Here is a 23,275-nt window from a genome sequence, read left to right as displayed (position 1 = left end):
CAGTTGTGACTGGACAATCATTCGTTGGGTCGAAACCATTGAACTGCCAGGCTTTTCATCTCTCTGTGGTTGAGTGTTGAAGAATTGGTGCAACACTCGTTTGGAAGTGTACAAACCTGACTAGACGAATCGGTTTGCCCCATAAACGATTCAGAGGCTGCAGACATCTTCACACACTTCAAACCATTGCGAGTGGCAGGAATTGGCACCTCTTGGAATTTAGTAACGTGAACAACGTGAACAGCAACGTGAACTGGAATAACGTTTCAAACCTACAATAACATTTGAGAGTTGTAATAAAATTTAGTGATATAATTGCTAGGGTTGTCAGAAAACACCTCGTTTCATAACGTAACTCTTTATTCGAGTAACACTAATCAACTGTTTTCGAATACAACAATAGAAGCTATTTCTTCAAGAAATGTCGAGTACATCGTTTTTTTGCACAGGCGATATTCCTTCTGGTAACATCCCTGTGAGAAATCTCAAAGTCAAAATTAGTAGAGTTTATACTATTATTTCATGAAATAGCATATTATTTGGGGAAATTGATGACGCCAAGGAAGCTACTGAAAATATTTGCAATGTTGATCTGTCGACACCAAACGTTTGTGAATGACAAACATTTTGCATGAAGACAATAATAATCTCTCTTCAGATACACACGGCTGGAATAAGAGTGATATATACTGTCGTTGGAGATCTATACAAAACATCTACCGGGGCTGCTGAAAGAGTGCATATTATTGCAGGAGGCTCACAAAATATAGTGCCCGTAGCAAGTTTTACGGTGAGTATTGGCAAATATTATTGTACAACATTGTTTTAGTTATTCACAAAAACTATGTAGAAGATCATTTAAATGGAAAAGTGAAGATTCAAAAGAATTAGGTGCTGAAGGCGAACACTATTTAAGTGGATGTACATACTGACACCAACTTATACTGAAAATGAAAAAAAAGGGCCAGAAATCGAACACGAAACAATTGCTTCCCTTCGACATCTGTCGTTTCTCAAATCCCAAATTTGTAATTTTTTTGTTTTCTAGGAACTACTTTGGGATCCTTGCTATCTACTTTCTTTGCGTTCATTAAAACTATTAAATTCAGTTTTATTTCCACTGAATTTATAGATGTCTTGTTATTCAAATATTGCATAACTCAATTTGGGAAGTGTTTTCGACCTCTGAATCTGCGAGAAGAAGATGTAGAAAGTGTTCTTTTTCCAATGTTCGTAGAGAATAATTTTTTCTAGTTGTTCACGGGGACATTGCGATAGCGTAATCAAATGCTTATTGCTCTATCGCGGTTGATTTATATATATAAATCAAATATAATATATATATATCATTGATGATATATATATATATATATATCATCAATGGATTATATTTATATATTATATTTATGGAGTATTAATGGTTTCAGTAGTGACGAATCTTCCCTTCTTCCTTTTTGCTTCCTTCAAATATATTACCTTTACTTTCTGGCAAGGTATTACTTTGTAGAATGATACCCAAACCATTACTTTTCAGAGCTTCGATACCTCTGTTCTGGACAACGTGATCAAAGTAATATGTACACCGCTGTCTTAAAGAGTGTATAAAACCATCTGTGAATTTTTGTTCATCATTGAAAAAAAACAGCATCAGTTGATAACTCAAGTAAGGAAGGCTTGTATACTCGTCATAACACTCTCAGTACCTTCTAAAGTTTAGAAGCTGAATATTCAATTGCGAAACACTTCAGAAAGTTCCACGTATACTATAGGCTGTGATCAAAAATTTGAAAGTTTGTAAAGTGTGCAAGTTCTGCTTGACAGAATGCAGACTGTGGAGATTGTGTGGACTTGATTTCTTCCGACTTTCACAAGAAAGAACATGGATGGAAGCAGTGATCAACTTCCCAGTGAATATATACCAATTACGATTAATTATGGCGGCTTATTATCGTCTAGGAATGATATTCGGGATTGTATTATATTATTCGCCGCCATTTCTTTTGCACCTTAGGCGCCAAAGATTTCCAACATTCGAAACCTGAATTTTCAAATTTCTTGGACAGCATGATTGCAAACGGCTGCTTAAATAGTATCCAACATTCAAGTGATCTAACGTGGAACGCTATCTTTATCAGTACGATGATGCCGTTCACGTCATTTCCTGTTAAATCAACATTCTGTGATAATTTAACATAATTAATAATCAATAATAATCATAAGATAATTGTTAGCGGAAAACCCATGTTTCGAGTAATGCTTTTAAATTTTGTCTATAATATATTGGTAAGGAGTATTTGAAAGCTGTGTTTCGAATCTTCTCCAAATGTAGAACTCACGCGTTTAGAATGAAGACTATGAATTCTTTGTTTATAGTTATAATATAAAAAAGGAAGGAAGGTTGTTGGAGATACACAAGTCCAATTTCATAGAAGTAATAACCCTATTATTAATTTTCGTTGATCAGTGGAGGCGAGCGAAGCAAACACCACAGAAAGTCTGAAGTACAGCTTTAGCCGGACGCTCAGACTGGTGATCATGATATATAATAACGGGCTTATTCTGTCACGTGTGTGTGTGTGTGTGTGTGTGTGTGTGTGTGTGTGTGTGTGTGTGTGTGTGTGTGTGTGTGTGTGTGTGTGTGTGTGTGTGTGTGTGTGTGTGTGTGTGTGTGTGTCAGTCACGAAATTCAAAAAGAGGGGTGCGACGAGTCCATCGGCGTCGAGTTGGTGCCTCATCGAAAGCTATAGAAAGCCATAAAATGGGGTACGACGGGTCCGCCGGCGCCAGACAGCTATAGAAGGGGATGCGACAGGTTCCGCGGCGTCGAATTCCTGTGTCGTGGTGTAGAAATACCGCACAGTAACTTCGTGTGCATGTCGCGAAAGGTAAAGGGGACGCTGCGAACGCTTCATAGTCGTATTCACTTTCCGCGTTGCTTTTCACTTCTACCATTCCTCCGTTCTCCAGAAAATGGAAACATGAAAGCCAACTGCTGCTTATATAGTAACCAACTGTTTACATGATCTGATGTGGAACGCTATCTTTATCAGTATGATGATGTCATTCACTTCATTTTATGTGAAACATCATTCTGTGATAACTGTTGGGGGAAACAAGAAGGAAACCTATACTTTGAGTAATGATTCCAGTTCGTGTCTATATTACACTGGTATCGAAAGAATGTTTAAAGGTGAAGTTTGAATGTTCTCCAAATGTAGAACTGACGCGTTTACGAAGAAAACTATGGATCTTTAGTCTAAATTTCCTTCAAAAAATAGTCCTTTTAAAAAAGAAGAAAACGTTAGAAAATCACAATTCTAATTTTACAGAAAATGTCACTATTATTGATTTATTTTCATGTGCGTGTGTGTGTGAGAGTTACGAAATTCAAAAAGGGGGGTGCGACGGGTCAAGTTGGTGCCTCGTCGCTAGAAAGCTATAAAATGGGGTGCGACAGGTCCACCGGCGTCGGATTGGTGCGCCGGCATCAGATACCTAGGGATGTGACGGGTATGTATGTATGTATGTGTGTATGTATGTATGTATGTATGTATGTATGTATCTGTTACTAAATCTGTATATTTTCTAATAACGCGTCTTTCATCCTCTTTTCTTGCTTTTCACCCTTTGAGTTATGATGAACTGGGCTGATGTCTTCGTAATTCTCTTCCCAAAGGAGTGAGTACTGCAGGAGGATATTCAAACTTGATTTCACAGTTACATTCATTCCTTCGTCACTGCAACTATTCTGAAACATAATTCTTAGAGTAGGCTTTGCGCCCCTTCCTCCATAACAATTAGCGCAGAATAATGCACTAGCAGGGCGGTGTTGCTTGATAGGTCCGCTGCGGCTGGGACTGTCAATAGCGCCACCTTGGTGCCAACCATTTTCATCATCCCTCTGGTTTCGATGAATTGGGAGCAGACTTCTCTGTGAAGATAAAAACGCTGACTTGACCATCGGTTGGCTCCCAATATTTATTTATTTCATCCTTTACATATAATGTACTTTACATATAATGTACGAGATGATATGAACGTCAACATCGTCATCGTCTTTCGTTTTAGAAATTTAAAAATTTACGGAATGATAATGGATTGAAGTTATGGTTTCATGGTCCTCTTCCTAAATTGGTCAGTACTACATTTGGAGAGTATTCAGAGTATGATTTTACACCTGCATCTATTCCTCTGATTCCGTGAAAACTTGGAAGCATAATTCGAAGCATGAGTATTCCTTTTCTTTCTCCCCAGCAAGTAGAACAGAATAATATACTTACATGAAATGACATGAACTTCATCATCGCACTGATAAAGATACGGTTCCACGCCAGATCATGTAAACTGTTGGTTATTATTTTCTCACTCGTTTGCACCGTATTTTCGATTTTTGAAAAAAAGGATGTTACCAACCTGAAGACGCAAACGTGCGGTGAAAGCAGATATGCTGCAGAGTACAGAGGGTTCCGACACAACACAGCAGCTTTCATTAGCAAAAAATGGTTCACCAAGTTTCGCTTACTTTTTGACAACTTCGCTAGCACCTACAACTCTGCCGTTCTACTGCACCGTATGATGTCGACGCCCTAGGGCCTGCCCCGCCCTATTTTATCGCTTTCTGGCTTCGGCACACCTATTTGACGCAATGGAACCCGCCCCACCCCATTTTATGGCTTTGTTTTGCCGCCACACGTCACAAAATAAGCCCTTTATCAAAGGATATAGGTACACTTCATTAATTTCGCCACAATTTTGTTTTTGCACCCCGCCCGGTGTCCCAAAGGAGTTCTTTGAACGTACTGTATTCGTAGGATCATGGGTACTAAAGTTAGTGCATATTATTGACCGCAAAAACCATGGTGGAGGCATGTGGATACCGTAGCTCAATGGTCGGACTGCACAAAGGCGGAATGACGAAGGTTGCGTTCGCGCAGTCCCACGGTTCGACTCGGGGAACAGTCGGACGTATCATTAACAAGTTGCAAACGTTTGGCAGGATCGAGGATGGCTTAAGATCAGGAAGATCCCGCTCTGATGCAGAATCAGTGGACAGTGGACATCGTTCGAAAGCGCGTCGATTGGCATCCAAAGCGCAGTATGAGTCAGATAGCCCGAGAGCTAAAGTTGTCCAAGTGTACTGTCTGAACCATCGTCAAGAAACAGCTAGGGTTGACCCTTCTTTGTATTCGTAAAACGGCTGTCCTTCCACACAAGAACAAGCAAGCTCACCTGAAGGAAGGTCGTGTCCTACTCGCTCGGACGCGCTCTGAAAAGCAACTCAGGGCCGTGTTTTTCTGCGACCGCTTTCAACAAAGTCGCTTTTGATCGATAAAACCATCGTGTGCCCTCTAGGACATTCCAAGAAGCTAACACGAAAGGCTGAATATTTAATCGAGTTGCCACTCGGCTTCATTAATGGTTTGGGCGGGTGTCTGTGCCACCGGCAAGACTCAGTTGGCGTTCATCGACCCAAAATCAAGAATCGACAAGGAGTACTACCTCAAGAACATTCACAAAAACAAGCTGCTGCCTTTCCCAATTGTAGCTTTGGGAGTGACCCTTGGACATATAAGCAAGAGGCTCACAAGGTAAAAATCGTTCAGTAGTGGTGCTAAGACCAATTCGTTTCGGATTTCTTCGCTACTGAGGACTAGTTGGCCTTCTCCCCGGACTTCAACACTTTGGGCTATGCTGCGTGGGGTCATCCTGAGGAGAGAAATTTCCTCATCTCAACGTGGAGTCACTGAAAATGTCCTTCGTCGGGAAAAGGAGAAAGTCGACGTCGACTATCTTCCTCCAATGATTGACTCTTCTCCTAAGCGACTAACGGCCGCTGTAGCAAACCAACGAGGCAGTATTGAAAAATGAAGGTACTGTGCTGCTGCAAATCGGTTAGTGATTTCTTTGTAAGTTTTTCACTTTGTTGTTGAGGCACTATAACCCGAAATAATTTCTAGAATGCTGTGTACTTGTACTTTCAACGCATCCTGTTTATAGCATGACAATAAAGGGATTATTCTGAACCGTGTGTTTGTGTGTGCGTAGGTGCATGTATATGTGATTCTAAAAAAGTGGTATGGGTCCAAATGTGTTGCATATTTGGGTTGGAGGCAGGAAACACCAAAATGGAACAGGATGGGTGCAACTTTGTCGAACGCCGGTGTCTGAACACGCTGGGACTGATTTCACAGCACGGGATTGGTACAAAGCAAGAAGCGCGAATCAGTGTTATTCGCCTGCAGCTACCATGTTTGGGGATCTTTTCTTCAAAGATTGAATACATACATATCGAGGGATAGCGATATCGAGGGAACGTAAGTGTAAAATCAAGTTTCAATGTCTTCTAAATGTAGCATATCCAGACAATTATAGCAAAATGACCACAGGAACGCAAAGTCCAATTATTACGTGTTTTTCTAAATACAGGAGCGAGATAAACCTCCAATTTCAAATTTATGGGGGAAATTTGCCGCGAGTGGTCTTTATTCAAATTTTTATTGATAACTCATGACGAGCGGAGAGAACATCAAACAAGGCTGATGTGCGGCATTGTGCGGCTAGATTTAGGTGAAACTTTTTCATTGGTTTAGACAAACTCGTCTTTTTCGAACGCCCGAAAACGGTTCGAGGTCTTTGATACCATGCATATCCCATCAAACTCCCCTTCCTCTATCCTCGCCAAGCCTCGATATTGTTCCAAGTACACCACGCAAAATCTTCAAAACGAAAACAACTGACCAGTTTCGCCGACTAGCGGGGTTGGTAAACCACCCCGTTCTTAAAGATTGTCACCAAGGCGAATGAGGTCTACACACTGTGCAGTATCCTTAAGTACTGTTGTCTGGATAACGTTAAGGAACTACTTATAGCTCACAGAGTGTTACGAACGGCAAGAAGTCGTTGGTAATTGATAATCACTCGTTTTTGTTGTTCATGAACAAATTCGTGATGGAAATCCAGAATGCTTCCAATGCCTTCCTTGCAGATATTTCTTTCTCGTGCGCTAGTATCGTACATTTTACTTCAAACTCATTTCCATCATGCTTATCATTTTTGTGGCTCCCTAGCGGTGTCATCGAACTCCCTCGCCTTTTACCAGCCAAATGTTCCTTGATACGCACGTTCAGCATCCTTCCAGTTTCTCCAATATAAATGGCGTTGCACGCTAGGCATTCTATTTGGTGAATAACTCCGATGTTCGTGCAATCACCGGCCTTGCCGAATGGACAAACCACACAACATTCTGACATGCATTGCCTATCGTAGAATCTATTGCGAACTAGCTGTCGCTTGATGCTGTCGTTCGGGATGTTCACCAACACAACATCATCTTGCAGCTGTGCTCGCAAAAGGGTCCGATGTATAACAGCAGTTAAGGAGTCAGAGACGGAGTGGATGCACAAAGGAATTCTACCTTCACGTGGGGTCCTCACTGTCTTGTTTGTAGTTCGATATTGGGTGTTAGATTTCGATCTCGTGTAACCGTTTGAACTAGCTGTGCTTGGGGCTAGTTTTAGTGATTCCTCCCGTTCTCTATCCCCTGTGCATATTGGTGTTGCTGTCTTGACCATAAAGGATAAAGGATAAAGTTTCTGGCGTTAATCAATCCACTTGGGACGCACCTCCACGTTCACTTCAATTCAGAATCGTTTGAGGTATACGAACGTGTAACTGGCCAGCACAATGACTTGCGGTGGCTATCTGATGTGTCAAATCAGTGTTTTTATCCTCCCAGACATGTCTGGTACCAATTTATCAACCCCGGAGGGATGAAAGGCTTGGTGAGCACTAGGGCGGATTCGAACCTACGATCGATCGTGCAGGCAGCGAGACCTCTAACCGCTACGCTACACACGCCCATGTCTTGACCATATTTCGGACAATTGCCTTTTCATGCCATTATGATGGGCTGACTTTGCGTTTATCAGTGTGTTTAAATTTAGCAATACGAGAACCACCGCCAAAAACAATTAAAGCAAGGTAACTAATGTGCGAGACAGGAACCCTTCATCAGAGTTGTGCGCAACACTGAAAAGCAGAAATAGTAATGAGACGGAGACTATGTCGACAAATGGATGCGCCGGCTAGAAGATGTAGAAAGAATTGCCAATTAGGCAGGAAAGAAATAGGCAGGGTCGACGATGCCATAATAGTTGTCTGAAGCCAAAAAGCAGTGAGGCATATCCAGCTATTTCAAATTTGTACATCTGAAAGCAATGAGAAAAGGTGAAACGGGTCTAATTGCGTTAGGTTGGGGCGTAGGCATCAGAAGGCAAAGAGATGAGAAGAGAAGATCCCGGAGTGTTGCAGTGCAGTACCAGAGCTAAAAATAGAGAGACAGGTTAGATTTAATCGGATAGATGAGCCTTTGACATGACTTAAGAAGTAAGGATGGTTTTCCAGTGTGTTGCGACAAAAGTAATACTCACACTAGAACAGCTACAGATACAGTAACGGACAGCTGACATGGTCTGATGTGGTACCTTTATCTACCTCGGTAAGGTAACAGAAATTATTTCGTTTTACATTAGTACAATTAAGAAAAGAAGAAAAGGAATTTTTCGTTTATCAAGAGAGACGAGCTTCACAAAACATGCTGTCAGGTAAACGATGTGATACTTACTTTGAATTTTGAACTTTATTCGGCTAGACATAAGCGCATATTCTGCAGCAGCGCTCTCGTCTGTGTCGATTGTAACCTAGAAAATGACCTTTACCTTCCGCTGTCATCAAACAAGGCAACTTTAGGCGGAGTGAATACAGCTTACTAAGCTATGCAATCTTGTCTGAAGAGGGCTGCCGGAATCAAACACGAGTAATGTGTGACGGGCTTCATCTGCAAGTAAATCATTTCAGATATGTCCCTCGAAAGTACTCAAGCGTCAACAACCAATGGCGATTGCTGATTGCTGCGGATAACCTCCTATACCAGAACGAATGCATAAAAGTCTGATAGAGTTTTTGATCGGGGTTGGAGTTGAAGGAATCCGATGAACTAGTTAATTAGGTTCTACCTTCCTGGAATAAGTCTTGTTACAATGGTAAACAGTGTTCTAACCTGATTATCGAACTTGCAGAGAATTGGTGAAAAGATCAAGCAGTTACACCAGTGAATTTGAATGAGTGGAGGATTTAGAAAGCAGGAAAATGTTAGCGCAGTGTCAAATTGGAGGGCTATTGAACGTTTCTCTCACAATGTTCGATGTTCCTCGACTAAAAAACCATCCTTTTCAGTTATTGAGATATATGGTGTACGTATCGTAATTGAAATGTAATAAATACTTAAGTATTTGTATGTGTTTCTTGTATTTTTGAGTAGTGTATCAAACATTGATTCTTTTGAAATGTGCTGTCAGTTGTAATGACTAACCCTGCAACTATCTTTCGCTCTAGGTCAGATTTCTAAACATTTTGAACGCTCATCTAGCATCCGAGCACCGAAGTTACACAACCGTTCGCTTATCGTGGTTTGGCAGGAAAACTGGGTTTCAAAAACATGTTATCAGGCGGAGGAATTGATATTAACTTTTGAGTGAGAGCAGACTTCATTTTCAACATTTTCGCGCAAACAATGGTGCTTCGTTGGGTACGTTCATTATTGGTTGTACAAGAAACAGAAGACAAAAAACCTTTTATCTTTTATAGAGAAGATACAGATTTCTTGTACAGTTAGAAAAAGGTCATAAAATTGGAGTTGATATCTCCACACTTCATTTTTCTACCTTATTTCATTTCACAATGTTGAGAAGGTGAGAAATGTTATATTAGACGTCGACCCGTTTTCTGTTTTTGTAAACAATTGTGGAAACACTGAACTGGAGGCTTTAACGTCTTCTACAATGCAGTTCATTGTCTAAAAGTCGGGCGGTTGCTCTCCAGACCTTTCGAAAAGTGATAACAAAAATAGAAGCTTCATCGACCTTCATCGACTACGTGATGCGGATCGCCACTCAAAGAAGTCCAGTCGCCATTCCTCAGCGTCTGCTCCGAGGACGGCCAATGTTTTAACTGCTTCAGACTGTAATTCTGAGAATCGTTAGAAGACAACTGAAAAAAGTCGGAGGACGCAGCCACGGTTGCTGTACATCTATTATGTGGAGGATAAATGTTTTTTCTTTACTCCTAAAGTTCATGCAACTAAATCCAATAAGCTATCTCTCCCATACTTCTTCGACCTTGTCATTGAGAAAACGAAGTTTTTGGTCGACGACACGCAACCCATATGCTTGTGCTGGGTAAATTGACTCAAGAGAAAACCAGAAGAGCATATTCAAGGTTGAGGCTACGAGCTGACAAAGTTTGGAGTTTGTTTTGCCGACAGAAAGAATGAGTGAACACCTTCAATACCAATGGGTTAGACTTTCCGAAGAATGTTTCTTTCGAAAAATGAGATCGATTATTGTATCCTTTGCACTTTGTTGTATAGCGGTCTCGCCCAGAAGTTTTGTGTTAAAGCATTGTTCGAGTACCGAAAAGACAAGGCGTCCTGATATGGTGCAGTTGCGTAAGCAGGGCTCGAATTATCGAGGTAGAGATAGCGGTTGGAATCGACTCTGGACCATCACTAACTTCACCAATGAACGGTGTTTGCAAAGGTCCGCACTCTATCCTAACCGCTACGTTAAACCGAATCGGTTCGGGTGCAACCGCTTACGCAGTTCCGCCATGCTTCATGTTGTTTTAACTCTACTATATTTGCGTTTTGTGCACTCACCCCTACCTTCACTAAACGCATCTAGACGTCTGAGTACGTACGCTCTCAAGAGGTACGAACTCAGACGTCTAGATGCGTTTAGCTACTTGGCGCAAATTTCAAAGGCAGTAGAGGTGCTGAGATCCAGCACACTGCCAGAGATTACATCCTCATAGGTCAAATGCTTAGAGAGAACACGAATGTTTTTGCCAAGATGCGTCCGTTTCGTAACAGCAAACTGCCGGTCTCTGTCAAGTCAACTCCAGCAAACCGCTGTTTCAAGACTGCTACGATATCTGCACGCCCCATGTTGCGCTTGCAGGAAACACTCAAGTCGACGTCACCTCGGATGTCACGTTACCCACGGACGTATCGTCATCAGCATCGAATGCTACACCATATACAGGGGTGATCTTGATGATAAGAAAGTAGAAGTCTGCGAGGTAGCTGTAAAAAAGGACCACAATAACAGCGATAGGAATTCGGGTCAACGTCATCAAGAAGCGCCTTTGTACGACTGCAGGATTGCAGAACACTCAAACTCTGGATCGTAAGTGCTCATGCGTCTACGGAGAGCTGACGACTAGCACAAAGACTTCTTCATGATGAATTCAGTATTGTGATATCTCAGAGCACCTGTGTCTTCAATCGGCCTATAGAACAGTGCGATGAAACCGCCCATGATTAGCAAGCCGGCTCTCGTCCTTGTTAATCGACGACTGTCCAAGGGTTCATCGTCAGAAGAGTGATCAAAGTGTGGCAACGACACTCGAAGAGATTCATGCACATGGGTTTTTCATACTTCTAAGCCACTTTCGACTCTTCTCATCAAGCCCTTCTTTTCAACACTTTTTCGCTTGCACACTGGTAAAGTTCTTACTCCCAATCACGGACATAAAAGGACAGGAACACCGCTGTTATTCGAACAGCAGTTGAATTTACTTCACCTCGTGGGTAGAAGAAGGAGTAAGACAAAGGGCTGTGACCGTACGTTTCTCGTTCAACTTTGTCGCCAATGATATCATGCGAGGAAGAGTTGAGCAATGTTCTGCTGATTTGATTTTTGCACGATCTAAAGGTTCGTTGATCGATCAGGAGTACGTCGACGACTTAATGATATTCGCTTTTAGCAGCGTGAACTTGCAGAATGTTGTGAGCTTAGTATGAATTAGTTAGCTGCAATATTTGGACAGCAATTCCGCTATGACAATTCAGGCAGATGTAGGTCTCCTCGGGACTCGGATTTAGGGTAGAGAGACAACCTGTCGAACTGATGGATAAGTCCTGATATTTGGAGTACCAGTCTGAATGTCCGGCTAAAGCCATACTTCAGACTTTCTGTGGTGTTCGCTCCGCTCGCCATCTCTGGTTAATGAAAACAAATTAATAAAAGTGACATTTTCTGTAAATTATGGTTTTCTAACAACGTTTCCATCCTTTTTTAAAGCAAATTCAGGCCAAAGATCTATAGTTTTCTTTGTAAAAGCGTCAGTTCTACAGCAGCACATTCAAAAGTCACCTATAAGCACTCCTTCGATACCAATATAATATAGACACGATTTGGAATCATTACTCAGAGTATAGGATTCCCTCTTGTTTCTCCCAACAGTTATCACAGAATGATGTTTCACATAAAATGAAGTGAATGACATCATCGTACTGATAAAGATAGCGTTCCACATCAGATCATGTAAACAGTTGGCTACTATATAAGCAGCAGTTGGTATTCATGTTTCCATTTTCTGGAGAACGGAGGAGTCGTGGAGGTGGAAAGGAACGCGGAAAGTGGATACGACTATGAAACGTTTGCAACGTCCACTTCACCTTTCGCGACATGCACACGAAGTTACTATGCGATATTTCTACACCACGACACAGGAGTTTGACACCGGTGCACATGTCGCACCCATTTCTAAAGGTGTCTGGCGCCGGTGGACCTGTCGCACCATCCTCTACAGGCACCTGGCGCCGGTGGACCCGTCACACCCCCCTTTTTGAATTTCGTGACTGATACACACACACAGACACACGTGACAGAATAAGCCCGTTATTATATATCAGGATGTCGAAAAATGATCATGATCATGATATATAATAACGAGTTTAGTCCGTGTGTGTGTGTGTGTGTGTGTGTGTGTGTGTTTGTTTGTCTGTGTGTCACGAAATTCGAAAAAGGGGGTGCGACGGGTCCACCGGCCCCAGATACCTATAGAAAAGGGTGCGACGGGTACTACGGCGTCAGATTGGTGCACCGGCGCCAGATATTCATAAAAAGGGGTGCAACGGGTCCAACGGCGTCAGATTGGTGCGCCGGCGCCAGATTGCTATAATATGCTACGGATCCACCGGCGTCGGTGGACCCGGTCATTGGTGCGCAATAACTCGGGGTGCATGACGTAAAAGATAAATGGTTGGAGCAGTTTCATTGCCGTGACCACTGGGTGCTTTGCTCTTTACCTTTGTGACTCCTCCGGGTGCCTATCTCCTTCTTCGCTCGCCTCAAGTTTGTAGCATGCCGTTCTCAGAAAGTGGAAACACGCATGCAAGCGGCTGCTTAAATAGTAGCAGATGTTTATGTGATCTGACGTAGAACGTTATCATTATCAGTAGAATGATGTCTTTCACGTCATTTTATGTTAAAACATCATTCTGTGATAGCTACTGGGGAAAATCAAGAGGAATACCCATACTTCGAGTGATGCTTTCAAATTGTATCTATATTATTCTGGCATCGAAGGAGTGTTTGCAGCTTATGGTCGAATATTCTCCAATTGTAAAATTGACACGTTTAGAAAGAAAACTCCGTAATCTTTCGCATTAATTTATAATATAAAGAAGAGAAGGAAAGCGTTGTTAAAAAAAACACAAATCTAATTTTACAGAAAACACCACTACTATTAACTTTCATTGATCAGTGAAGGGGACCGAAGCTAAAATCACCGAAAGTCTGAAGTTCGGCTTTAGCCGGATATATAATGACGAGCGTGTGTGTTTGTCTGTGTGTCACGAAATTTGAAGAAGGGGGTGTGGCGGGTCCACCGGCGCCAGTTAGCCATAATATGGGGTGCGACGGGTCCGTCGGCGTCGGATTGGCGCGCCGGCACCAGATACCTATAGAAGGGGCTGCGACGGGTCCCGCGGGGTAGGACACCTTTATGACTCCTCCGCGTGTCTATTTCCTTCTTCGTTCGCCTCAAGTTTGGAGCATGCCGTTCTCAGAGAATGGAAACACGCATGCAAACGGCTGCTTAAATAGTAGCAGGATGTTTATGTGATCTGACGTGGAACGTTGGTATTGGTAGGAAGTTTGGTTGGTATTGGTAGGAAAACTCCGACATCTTTAGCCTTAATTTATAATATAAAGAAGAGAAGGAAAGCGTTGTTAAAAAACACAAATCTAATTTTACAGAAAACACCACTATTATTAGCTTTCATTGATCAGCGGAGGGAAGCGAAGCTGAAACCACCGAAAGTCTGAAGTCCGGCTTTAGCCATTCAAACTGGTATATAATAACCACTGCTACAAATCCTACCTCACGCCTCAAAGAGGCGCAGCGGTGGCCCTGGCCGTGGGGCAGCTACGGGGTATCTTCGAGACTTCATCTCGGCAGGTCTAACCATGCCACAAAGGTGTCCGGCTAGTAGTCCTTGGGCCAGGGCTACAGGATAGCTAAGTGAGGAGGTAGTACGACGATTCCGGTGCCAGGCTGCTAGCGTGCTAATGCGACAAGCCGACCGAGGGCAACACCCCCGTCGCGTCATACTGCTAATGTCTGCTATGTGTTCTTCAGAAGCTAGGGCGTACCCCAGAAGCGACGCGCATTGTTCTCGCTCGGGCAATATGGCAAATATGCGAGGGCTGCCGGCTAGAGGACGGAGTCGGCTAAAGAAGTTAGTCCGCTATCGCCAGCAACATCCAGTGCCCTTGGCAACACTTAACGTTGGGACGCTTACTGGAAGAAGTCGTGAACTGGCAGACAGTCTCAGAAAACGCCGTGTTGACATATGTTGTGTGCAGGAGACTCGCTGGAAAGGCTCCAAGGCAAGGGAATTAGGCGATGGCTACAAGCTGATCTACCACAGCACATCAAATCGCAATGGCGTTGGTATCATATTGAACGAGTCGTTTAGAGACAGCGTCACAGCAGTGGATCGACTATCGGATCGCCTGATGGCTGTAAAAGTAGACACAGGAGAAGTGGAATTGCAAGTCGTCTCTGCTTATGCGCTTCAGGTGGGCTGTAGTGAAGAAGAGAAGACGTGATTTTGGGAAGATCTGGAGCAGTACATCCAATCCCTGGAAGGCGAAGAAGTACTTCTGATCGGAGGAGACTTCAGCAGTCATGTTGGTTCTCGGAAAGACGGGTTCGAGAGTTGTCATGGCGGATACGGTTATGGAGCTCGTAACGACGACAGGTTGGAATCCTGGAGTATGCTGCTGCAAGTGACTTGATCATTGCTAACACGCAGTATCGGGAAAGAAAATCGCATTTGATCAACTACACCAGCCGCGGTCATGAAACAAAAGGATTTCTGGATGTTACGCCGACGAGATCGCCGACTTCTGCAGGATTCAAAAGTCATCCCTACAGACGATGTCGTTGCTCAACAGCATCTACTCGTTATGGACTTGAAAATCTCCCGTCCAAAGGAGAGACATCTAAGGACTGAAACACAGCGCAGCAAATGGTGGAATCTGGAAGATAGAAAGGAGGTATTTTAGCGCCCGTGGCTCCATCTACACTTCCTCACCTTACTCGTAGTGTGAAGGAAATGTGGTCGTCTACTTCTAGCGTTATACGCTTGACCGCGGAGAACACTCTGGGAAAGAAGACTCTAAGTAAGCCCAAGGTACAAAAGGCTACGTGGTTTTGGAACGAGGAAGTTCAGGCGGCAATTCGTGAGAAGAAGTCCAAGTATAAGCTCTGGTGGAGGACGCGTCAGCCTGAAGATCGGGGTGCTTACCTAGCGGCGAAGAGGGAGGCTAAGAAGGCAGTCTCCAAGGCGAAGTCGGACCGCTACAAGGCTGTGTACGACATGCTTGATGCCGGAGAAGGCGAGAGGGAAGTGTATCGTTTAGTTAGGGCGTGTCATCGCTCAACGTTGGATACAGAGCACACCAAGTTCGTTAAGGGAGCTGATGGAGCCGTTTTGCGCCGCTCTGGTCAGATCCTGGAGAGGTGGCGAGAGTACTACAATCATTTGTGTAACGAAGAGTTCTGTCATCCTCCAAGTGTTCCCAGTGTCGAGGGTCCTGTTCTACCAATTACTGCCGTCGAAGTGACCGTGCCTGTCTGGAAAGGGAAAGGAGACATTGCTGACTGCACTTCGTACAGACCTATACGACTGTTGTGCCATACGTTGAAGGTTTCTGAGCGTGTCCTGGAAGCTCGTCTGAGGAAAATTGTCAGCGTTTCACTCAACCAGTGCGGCTTTGTGAAGGACTGCAACACTATGGATGCTATCCATGCTGTCCGTATCCTCCTGGAGAAACATCGAGAGAAGAACCGCAGTGTGCATCTTGCTTTTCTCGATCTCGAGAAAGCTTTCGACCGTGTCCCTCATGAGCTGTTATGGATGTCCATGAGGTCGCATAGAGTACCAGAAGAATATGTGCGGTGGACGAAGCTGCTTTATGCGATTGTATATGTTGTACGATGTCCTGCTGGAACAAGCAGGCCATTCCCTGTACAAGTTGGGGTTCATCAGGGTTCATCCCTCTCACCCCTGCTGTTCATACTGTGCATGGACACGATAACGAAGGAAATACAGAAGCAGCATCCGTGGACTCTTATCTTTGCCGATGTCATGCTCGCGTCGGAATCTCGAGATGATCTTCAGAAATACGTACAGTCTTGGAAGGATCAGCTGCAGCAACATGGATTGCGCCTCAACACATCAAAAACTGAGTACATGGAGTGCGGACCAAGGATAGAGGATGGTTCAATTCGTGTCGATGGCACCGAATTAAGCAAGGTGAACTGTTTCAAGTACCTTGGATCCAAAGTGACTTCCACAGGCGACATCATGATCAAGAAGGTCGAGCACGTGTGAAATGGAAAATGGCAACAGGGGTACTGTGCGACAAGAAAGTCCCTGTTCGACTGAAGTCGAAGATTTACAGGGCGGTTGTGCGTGCTGTTGCCCTTTACGGATGCGAGTGCTGGCCGACGACGAAAGCCTTGGTAAGAGTGTTGCACGCTATGGAGATGCGGATGTTGAGGTCGACGATAGGTGTAACGCTAAAAGAGAAAGTATTTAATGACGCTGTACGTTCCATCTTCGGCGCCGTCCCGATAACTGAGGAGATGAAAGAGGCGCGACTGAAATGGTTTGGTCACGTCTTGCGGCGAGAGGAAGATTCTGTTGCCAAAACTGCTCTGAAGCTTGACGTTTCAGGAGTGAGGCCGCGTGGGAGGCCAAAGATTCGCTAGTTAGACCGTGCGAAGCTGGATATGATAGATGCGCGTTTGTGTACGGCTGATGCAGTGGATAGAACCAAATGGAAGACAAGAAGCAGAAAAGCGGATCCTGCAATAACGCGGGACAAACGCTAGGAAGAACAAGAAGAAGAAGAAGTGAACGGATGATCTTCGTCATCTCACGAATCCCTGAAGGAGGAAGAGCATTTACCAGTTCTACGCTCCATCAACTCTGCCAGCATTCTTATCTTTCACGTTTTGGATATAAACCAAAATCTCCATCTCAGTCGATGGTTCTTTTCTGACGGTGTATGCCAATCATTATATGTGCAGAAATGTAGTGACAGACGGTGCATGCCAGTTTAACAGCGTTGAAATATTCCATGCAAATAGGCGCGGTTATTTCTCTGACTCTATTGGCAGTGTTGAGGACAAGTTAACACCTTTTCATCTTGCTGCTATCCTACCTTAGCCCTGTTGTAGAATCTAACTTCTTTCTTGTCTTTGAAACTGAACTTAACTGAACTTTCTTTATGGCCCATGACCCAACTCCTATTTTCTGGACAAATCAGTTAATAAATAAATTCTAAAATAAACCAAGTGCTACGAGTGCAAGCGAGTGTTAGCTTATCTTCTGCTTACTGATTCTAATTTCTTTTTCTAATTTTTTGCTCTTCCAACAACTCTAAAAGTTATCCACCGAGAGATTAATCTGTGAGAAACGTATTTTGGGACTTAAATCGGTTGCGTTACTGTACTCTGCAGGCATATTTCTTTCAGTGTGTAATGCAATGAATTAAAAGAGGATCATAGAATCGTCTTGTTCCTCAAATACAATAAGGATATGCGAGAACAAAGATGATGTGGTTTTTATATTTTCTTCTCTCTATCGCTTACTGAGAGCGATGCGAATATGAATTTTTCTATTCTTCTATTCTTGTATAAGGAACTGTTTTAGATGGGGAGCTATGAGCACACGAGCGTTATGTGATAACTAATTGTCGTAATGGTCTGTACTTTCTAGAAACTAAAAAAAGCTGAAGTAAAGTAAAGTGATGAGGATCAAAGATCAACATCAGAGAGATGAGGTAAAACGTAGCATGATGACACACTTCATAAGCTCATTTCACCTGCTTCCCAAATATTTAACATCGTGAAGCTTTCCCTTCTCTTAATAGCTTTGCTTTGCCTGCACACCAATCTAAAAGTAGTATCTTTTGGGACCCCAAGTTCTTCTAATATTCTGGTCCCAGAGAAGAAGAAGAACTCAGAGCTGCAGAAACTTGAAACAACCTTGAAAGGGAAGCAAGTTTCACAGTTTGTGATCGCTAGCAAAGTTGACGAACAAAATGTCCTTCTTATAAGACCTATATTTTGGTTGCTTCTGAAGGATGTCGTTATGTTGTAAGTGAGAGTTGAAAGAATTTTTTTTTAGCTGAGCAATCAAAGGATTAAGACCAATTGTGAGCAAATACGTTCAGTGGAAATGATTGTCATTTTCTCGTATCTTCTTTCATCAACTCATGCAGCAGGTAGTTCATTAATTTTTCAAGGTAAAACTGGAACTAACTTAGTTGAATTATCTATGTTCGTCCATATTAATCTATTTACTTTTTACTTATTTACTTCCTCTTAGAAATCTTACTGATGCTTCGCACAGATAGACAACCCATGAACCAAATAGATCACATTTGCGCAATGTCACATACTTCTGTAAATTTTGAGTCAACATTTAACCACCACCGAAATAAGAAGGGCTCACCCGGAAATGTTTGTGAAGTATTCCAGTCTGCCTTATCTCAACACCAACTCCTACGCACTTCGTGACACGAGGAGTATAAACCAGAGAAAAATAATATAAGAAGCGTATTTATGCTTTCTTGTTATACCAACGAGGTTTGAGTGAAACTTTATTGTTAGCCTGACGCTTCGACAAACTCGTCTTTATCAAAGGCCTGAAAATGGTTCGAGGTCTCTGATGCCATACATATTCCATCAAACTCCTCCTCTCTCCTTCCCAAGCCTCAATATTGTTCCAAGCAGGCCACTCAAGACCTTGAAAAGGAAAACGAAGTGAGCAGCCTCTCACCGACTGGCGGGGCTGGTGAACCAATGCGTTCTTAAAGATTGTCACCAAGGCGAATGATATCTATGCACTGTGCAGTATCCTTAAGTACCGATGTCTGGGTAACGTTAAGGAACTGCATGTGCGTGCTGCATTGGTAATTGATGAACATTCATTCTTGTTATTCATGGCTGGATCCTTGACGGAAATCCAGATTGCTTCCAGTGCTTTCCTAGCAGAAATAGTATAAGAATCACCTTGACTCACCTTCACTCCCGTTGATCTTCGAACTGGTGAGCGGGCGCCAGTAATTCCTCCATTTGTCCCGGTCGCGTGCCAGAGTAGCTCAGTGGTTCCTTCTTTCGCGTGGGACACGAAGAGCATCATACTTTTCTTCGAAGGACATCGTGAAGAAATCATCTGACCATCGGGTCGGCGGTCTTCCTGTAGTGCGCCAAATAACCGAATCGCGGGGAACCGAGTCGCTCACGGCTCTGGTCCAACGGTTGTCGTTAAAGCGCATCACGTGTCCGGCCCACCTTATTTCACTGTCCTTGGCAAACGCGGCGGCGTCTCTAATCTTAGATCGCTGACACAGGAGAGAACTACGAATCCCGTCCCTCACTTGCGTGAAACGGGATACTCCTAGCATCACTCTCTCAATTGCGCGTTCAGTGACGCTCACCGCGTTTTCTTCCTGCTTGCGAAATGCCCAGGTTTCAGAAGCATAAGTCAAAGCAGGAAGTACGGTGGTGTTGAAGAGGTGAGCACGGAGCCGGGTGTTCCTGGTCTTCTTCACTGCATCCTCGATGCTCTTGTACGCTCCCCAAGCCGCTCGTCTCCTCCTGTCCAGCTCGAGGGTCAGGTCGTTCATCATGTTCAATTCCCGACCCAGATAAAAGTAGCTGCTGCATTCGGATATGTTCGTTCCGTTGAGCGTGAATGGGGCATCCTAGACCCATCCGTTCCGCATGAACATCGTCTTTTGTAGATTCAGCTGAAGACCGATGCATCCACATGTTTCGTCGAATTTGGTCAGCATTCGTTCCGCTTGTCTGATGCTATGTGTTTTCAGTACGATGTACGATGTGTACGATGTTTTCAGTGTGATGTCAAGCGCAAATGGTGTAGCTGCCGACCGTCGACCTTCACTCCCATGTCGTCCCATTCCAACTTTCGTATTGCGTTCTCGAGGGTGGCTGTGAATATTTTGGGTGAGATTGTATCACCCTGTCGGACCCCCCTCTTCATGTCAATGATGATATTCTTGTATAATGGCGAAATTCCGGTCGTGATTACTGTACAACTCTCGAAGTACCTTTATGTACTGAGTAGGGGCGCCTTGTTCGTCCAAGGCTTCCGCGACCGCTTCCGTCTCAACTGAGTCGAAGACCTTCTTTAAGTCGATGAAGGTGAGACAGAGCGGCATGTTGTATTCTCGTGATATCGATGAGCTTCGAAACAGTGTGAATGTGGTCAATCGTGCTGAATCCTTTTCGAAACTCTGCTTGCTCGCATAGCTCTCCTTCATCCAATACTATCTCAATCGTATTAAGGATCACTCTTGTAAAGAGCTTGTGGATGGCGTAAAGTAAGCAGATTGGGCGATAGTTGCCAATGTCATGTGGATCTCCATTTTTATACAGCAACACGGTCTTGCTGGTCTTCCACTGTTTAGGAACCTTGCATTCCGACAGGTAACGTGTAAAGAGCCTCGCCAGGGTGTTGATGAGCAATGGCGGAAGGTTCTTCAGTTGTTCTGGTCTTATTCTGCCGGGACCGGGTGCTGTACGATTTTTTACCGACATGATAGCATGTCGCATTTCGGACGGGAGAACCTCTGGAATGACATGTCCGTCTTCCTTAAGATGGTGAGGAGGCAAGTGGCTGTCGAAGAGATCGGAGTAGAAGTCGTAGATGATTTTCTCCATCCCCCTTGTGCAATGCAATGGTTGTTCCCTTCGGGTTCCGGAAAACAGTCATCCTTGTCTTGCGACTGGCGAAGGCTCGATGGATGCTTTTCCCCGCCTCTTCAGCTTCAGCCAGCGGTTCTGCTCTTCTCTCTTTAAGGTCTTCCTTTATCGCCTCTCTGCAAAGCCTTGCGGGCTCGGATGTGAGTTCTTGGTTCCCTGCAGCTCGTACTGCACCACGCTGGCGTATCAGCTCAAGAGTTTCAAGAGACAGGCGTCTTTTGGTGGTTTTAGAACTCTCAGCCTTCTTCGCGCAGTTGTGAAGGTGTTCAACGAGCCGGTCATATTCCTCGTCGATGTTGTCTATTGCGGAATCTTCCCAAAAGCCGGCTGACGCAGCGAAGAGATCCCAGTTGATGATAGTTCTGGGATTTCTCCCTCTGAACTTGGCGGCTTTCTCTGCTCTCCTTGTGAAAGAAAATCTTCCTCGGGAAAGAATGGTCCGATCCCGTATAGAACTTTGGTACAACAGCGACGTCCGCCAGGCAGAAAATTTGATTGACGATGATGTGGTCTATTTCATTACGGTACCCTCCACCGGGTGACTCCCACGTTTAGCGTAGAAAAGAGAGCTTCCGCAATTGCGAGCCAACCTTGGCATTGAAATCGCCAATTATGATCTTGTAGAAGGCATGATCTTCTCGGTAGAACTTCTCTAGGTCCATATAGAAAGCTTCGACTTCTTCTTCATCGTAGCTTGATGTTGGAGCGTAAGCATAGTCAAAGCTGATGTTGGACCACATCTTCTCATACGATTCGAGTCGTAAGTTGTTCGAAAGAGTCGATGTTCTTTGCCATAATCGTGTTGACGAGGACGCTAACTCCACCAACACCTCTACTGTCGCATGTTCCTAAGAACAGTTCTTCTCCAGTTTCATACACGGCGTTGAGAGGGTGACGTCGTCTCGTCTCGGTCAGTCCGATGACGTCGTACTTGATCTTCTTGGCTTGCATCATCAGATCTTCGATGGCCACTTCCGATGCAAGCTTACGTGCGTTATAAGTACAGATCGCCATTATAGTCCTTTTCCTTTTCGGTAGCCTATATGACTCCTGCAACCCCGTCCTTCCTGGCGCTACCGTACCAGGCTTTCCTCTGGGACCAGGAGACTCTTTTCTATTACTGTAACATGCAAAAGAATTTTAAACCCATGGGCAGGTTGCAAGCCTATAGTCCCATGAGTTTTTGGGAGAACTTCCGTTCTCCCGGAGACGACATGTGGAGCTTATTTGTTGGAGGCGATTCCAAACCGCCTCCCTTGCACCTCCCAGTCACTTGCGAGCTTTTGGCCGGACGGACAAGCGGGATACAAGGATGTCATGAGTTAGTCCTGGCTCAGCAGAAACAAGGAGTCCATTCCCTGAATCCACCCTCGTCTCTGGGAAAGCACAAGGTCGCTTTTGTTCCGCGATTAGCCCCCTATCAGCTACCCGGGGACACACCACGTAGCCTCGCGACTAACCGGCTGCGATCCCTCTAGTGAGGGAGATTCGTGGATATAAGAATCATGCTATATAATAACGAGCTTAGTCCATGTGTGTGTATGTGTATGTGTGTGTCTTTGTCTGTGTGTCACGAAAATACTCCATAGCAATGCAAAACTCGGCACCGGTGAGGTGCTGAACTATCGCCGTGCACTGATAGGTGAGCACTCTACCTCATCGCCATTGTCCAAACCCATACAGAAATGTCTGCTGTCTTTGATAAGGCAAGTTAGTTTCTCTCATATGTTGGTGAGGGTAAATAAACTTTTATGTGAATGTATAATTTGCAAATTTGCAAACTATCATGCTGTGTAATAAAGAGCTTATTCTGTCACGTGTGTGCGTCTGTGCATATGTGTTTCTCAGTCAAGAAATCCCAAAAAGAGAGGGAAACTACGGCGTCGAATCCGTTCCCTGGAGCCAGACAGCTGTAAAATGGGGTGGGACGGATACGAGATAGCTCGGGGTCGGAATGGTGTCAGGAAGCTATAGAGTGGGGAGAAATGGGTTCCACTGCGTCAGATTGGTGCGCGGGAGTCCCAAAGCGGTGGAATGCGTTTCTACGGTTCCTTCGAATACCTACTTCCCAGCATATCTCTTGATGCTGCTAAAATCCTTTCTTCGAAAAAAGGAAACGCAC

General features: G+C 44.1%; 11 protein-coding genes across 16 annotated transcripts in view; 4 read left to right on the top strand and 7 right to left on the bottom strand.

The window, feature by feature from the left end:
- RB195_011602 (uncharacterized protein) overlaps positions 1 to 1,594 on the top strand; it is a gene marked incomplete at both ends in the record, with an annotated part of 51,920 nt that extends 50,326 nt beyond the window's left edge. Inside the window, 2 exons of the mRNA XM_064193096.1 lie at positions 659 to 790; positions 1,535 to 1,594. Of these exons, the coding sequence (XP_064050679.1) occupies positions 659 to 790; positions 1,535 to 1,594 (192 nt within the window). The remainder of the gene's footprint in view (positions 1 to 658; positions 791 to 1,534) is intronic.
- A 3,262-nt stretch (positions 1,595 to 4,856) lies between these two features.
- RB195_011601 (uncharacterized protein) lies at positions 4,857 to 5,192 on the top strand (the record flags this gene model as incomplete). 2 transcript variants are annotated; one of them, XM_064193094.1, is made up of 1 exon in its annotated part: positions 4,857 to 5,192. In XM_064193094.1, the coding sequence occupies one exon, from the start codon at positions 4,857 to 4,859 to the stop codon at positions 5,190 to 5,192; it is 336 nt and encodes a 111-aa protein (XP_064050677.1). The 2 variants fall into 2 exon arrangements, with proteins under 2 accessions (XP_064050677.1, XP_064050678.1); XM_064193095.1 differs by having other exon boundaries at positions 4,887 to 5,192.
- Positions 5,193 to 6,914: 1,722 nt separating this feature from the next.
- Positions 6,915 to 7,571, bottom strand: RB195_011600 (uncharacterized protein; the record flags this gene model as incomplete). Its single annotated transcript, XM_064193093.1, has 1 exon — positions 6,915 to 7,571. One exon carries the CDS (start codon positions 7,569 to 7,571, stop codon positions 6,915 to 6,917), a length of 657 nt encoding a protein of 218 aa, XP_064050676.1.
- Positions 7,572 to 8,246: 675 nt separating this feature from the next.
- Positions 8,247 to 14,455, bottom strand: RB195_011599 (uncharacterized protein; the record flags this gene model as incomplete). 2 transcript variants are annotated; one of them, XM_064193092.1, is made up of 6 exons in its annotated part: positions 8,247 to 8,323; positions 8,624 to 8,699; positions 8,769 to 8,836; positions 8,891 to 8,923; positions 11,055 to 11,140; positions 14,232 to 14,455. In XM_064193092.1, the coding sequence occupies 6 exons, from the start codon at positions 14,453 to 14,455 to the stop codon at positions 8,247 to 8,249; spliced, it is 564 nt and encodes a 187-aa protein (XP_064050674.1). The 2 variants fall into 2 exon arrangements, with proteins under 2 accessions (XP_064050674.1, XP_064050675.1); XM_064193091.1 differs by lacking the exons at positions 8,247 to 8,323; positions 8,624 to 8,699; positions 8,769 to 8,836; positions 8,891 to 8,923; positions 14,232 to 14,455 and adding exons at positions 9,825 to 9,853; positions 9,921 to 10,026; positions 11,636 to 11,718 and having other exon boundaries at positions 11,038 to 11,140.
- Positions 14,456 to 14,534: 79 nt separating this feature from the next.
- RB195_011598 (uncharacterized protein) lies at positions 14,535 to 14,957 on the top strand (the record flags this gene model as incomplete). The annotated part of the gene is made up of 1 exon (XM_064193090.1): positions 14,535 to 14,957. One exon carries the CDS (start codon positions 14,535 to 14,537, stop codon positions 14,955 to 14,957), a length of 423 nt encoding a protein of 140 aa, XP_064050673.1.
- A 79-nt stretch (positions 14,958 to 15,036) lies between these two features.
- On the top strand, positions 15,037 to 17,177 carry RB195_011597 (uncharacterized protein; the record flags this gene model as incomplete). 3 transcript variants are annotated; one of them, XM_064193087.1, is made up of 5 exons in its annotated part: positions 15,037 to 15,109; positions 15,286 to 15,407; positions 15,464 to 16,732; positions 16,818 to 16,927; positions 17,093 to 17,177. In XM_064193087.1, 5 exons carry the CDS (start codon positions 15,037 to 15,039, stop codon positions 17,175 to 17,177), a joined length of 1,659 nt encoding a protein of 552 aa, XP_064050670.1. The 3 variants fall into 3 exon arrangements, with proteins under 3 accessions (XP_064050670.1, XP_064050672.1, XP_064050671.1); XM_064193089.1 differs by lacking the exons at positions 16,818 to 16,927; positions 17,093 to 17,177 and having other exon boundaries at positions 15,037 to 15,123; positions 15,264 to 15,407; positions 15,464 to 16,747; XM_064193088.1 differs by lacking the exons at positions 15,037 to 15,109; positions 15,286 to 15,407; positions 15,464 to 16,732 and having other exon boundaries at positions 16,756 to 17,127.
- A 2,349-nt stretch (positions 17,178 to 19,526) lies between these two features.
- Positions 19,527 to 20,057, bottom strand: RB195_011596 (uncharacterized protein; the record flags this gene model as incomplete). The annotated part of the gene is made up of 1 exon (XM_064193086.1): positions 19,527 to 20,057. One exon carries the CDS (start codon positions 20,055 to 20,057, stop codon positions 19,527 to 19,529), a length of 531 nt encoding a protein of 176 aa, XP_064050669.1.
- Positions 20,058 to 20,132: 75 nt separating this feature from the next.
- Positions 20,133 to 20,348, bottom strand: RB195_011595 (uncharacterized protein; the record flags this gene model as incomplete). Its single annotated transcript, XM_064193085.1, has 1 exon — positions 20,133 to 20,348. One exon carries the CDS (start codon positions 20,346 to 20,348, stop codon positions 20,133 to 20,135), a length of 216 nt encoding a protein of 71 aa, XP_064050668.1.
- Positions 20,349 to 20,556: 208 nt separating this feature from the next.
- Positions 20,557 to 21,111, bottom strand: RB195_011594 (uncharacterized protein; the record flags this gene model as incomplete). Of its 2 annotated transcripts, none has more annotated exons than XM_064193083.1 (1): positions 20,557 to 21,111. In XM_064193083.1, the coding sequence occupies one exon, from the start codon at positions 21,109 to 21,111 to the stop codon at positions 20,557 to 20,559; it is 555 nt and encodes a 184-aa protein (XP_064050666.1). The 2 variants fall into 2 exon arrangements, with proteins under 2 accessions (XP_064050666.1, XP_064050667.1); XM_064193084.1 differs by having other exon boundaries at positions 20,557 to 21,003.
- On the bottom strand, positions 21,044 to 22,472 carry RB195_011592 (uncharacterized protein; the record flags this gene model as incomplete). The annotated part of the gene is made up of 4 exons (XM_064193081.1): positions 21,044 to 21,664; positions 21,744 to 22,001; positions 22,078 to 22,273; positions 22,402 to 22,472. 4 exons carry the CDS (start codon positions 22,470 to 22,472, stop codon positions 21,044 to 21,046), a joined length of 1,146 nt encoding a protein of 381 aa, XP_064050664.1.
- RB195_011593 (uncharacterized protein) lies at positions 21,898 to 22,167 on the bottom strand (the record flags this gene model as incomplete). The annotated part of the gene is made up of 1 exon (XM_064193082.1): positions 21,898 to 22,167. One exon carries the CDS (start codon positions 22,165 to 22,167, stop codon positions 21,898 to 21,900), a length of 270 nt encoding a protein of 89 aa, XP_064050665.1.
- Positions 22,473 to 23,275: the final 803 nt, after the last annotated feature.

This window comes from Necator americanus, chromosome III (genome assembly GCF_031761385.1).
Source record: "Necator americanus strain Aroian chromosome III, whole genome shotgun sequence".
Lineage (NCBI taxonomy): Eukaryota > Metazoa > Nematoda > Chromadorea > Rhabditida > Ancylostomatidae > Necator > Necator americanus.
Note: the sequence above shows the minus strand (reverse complement) of the source record. Positions and strands in the feature narration are given on the sequence as shown.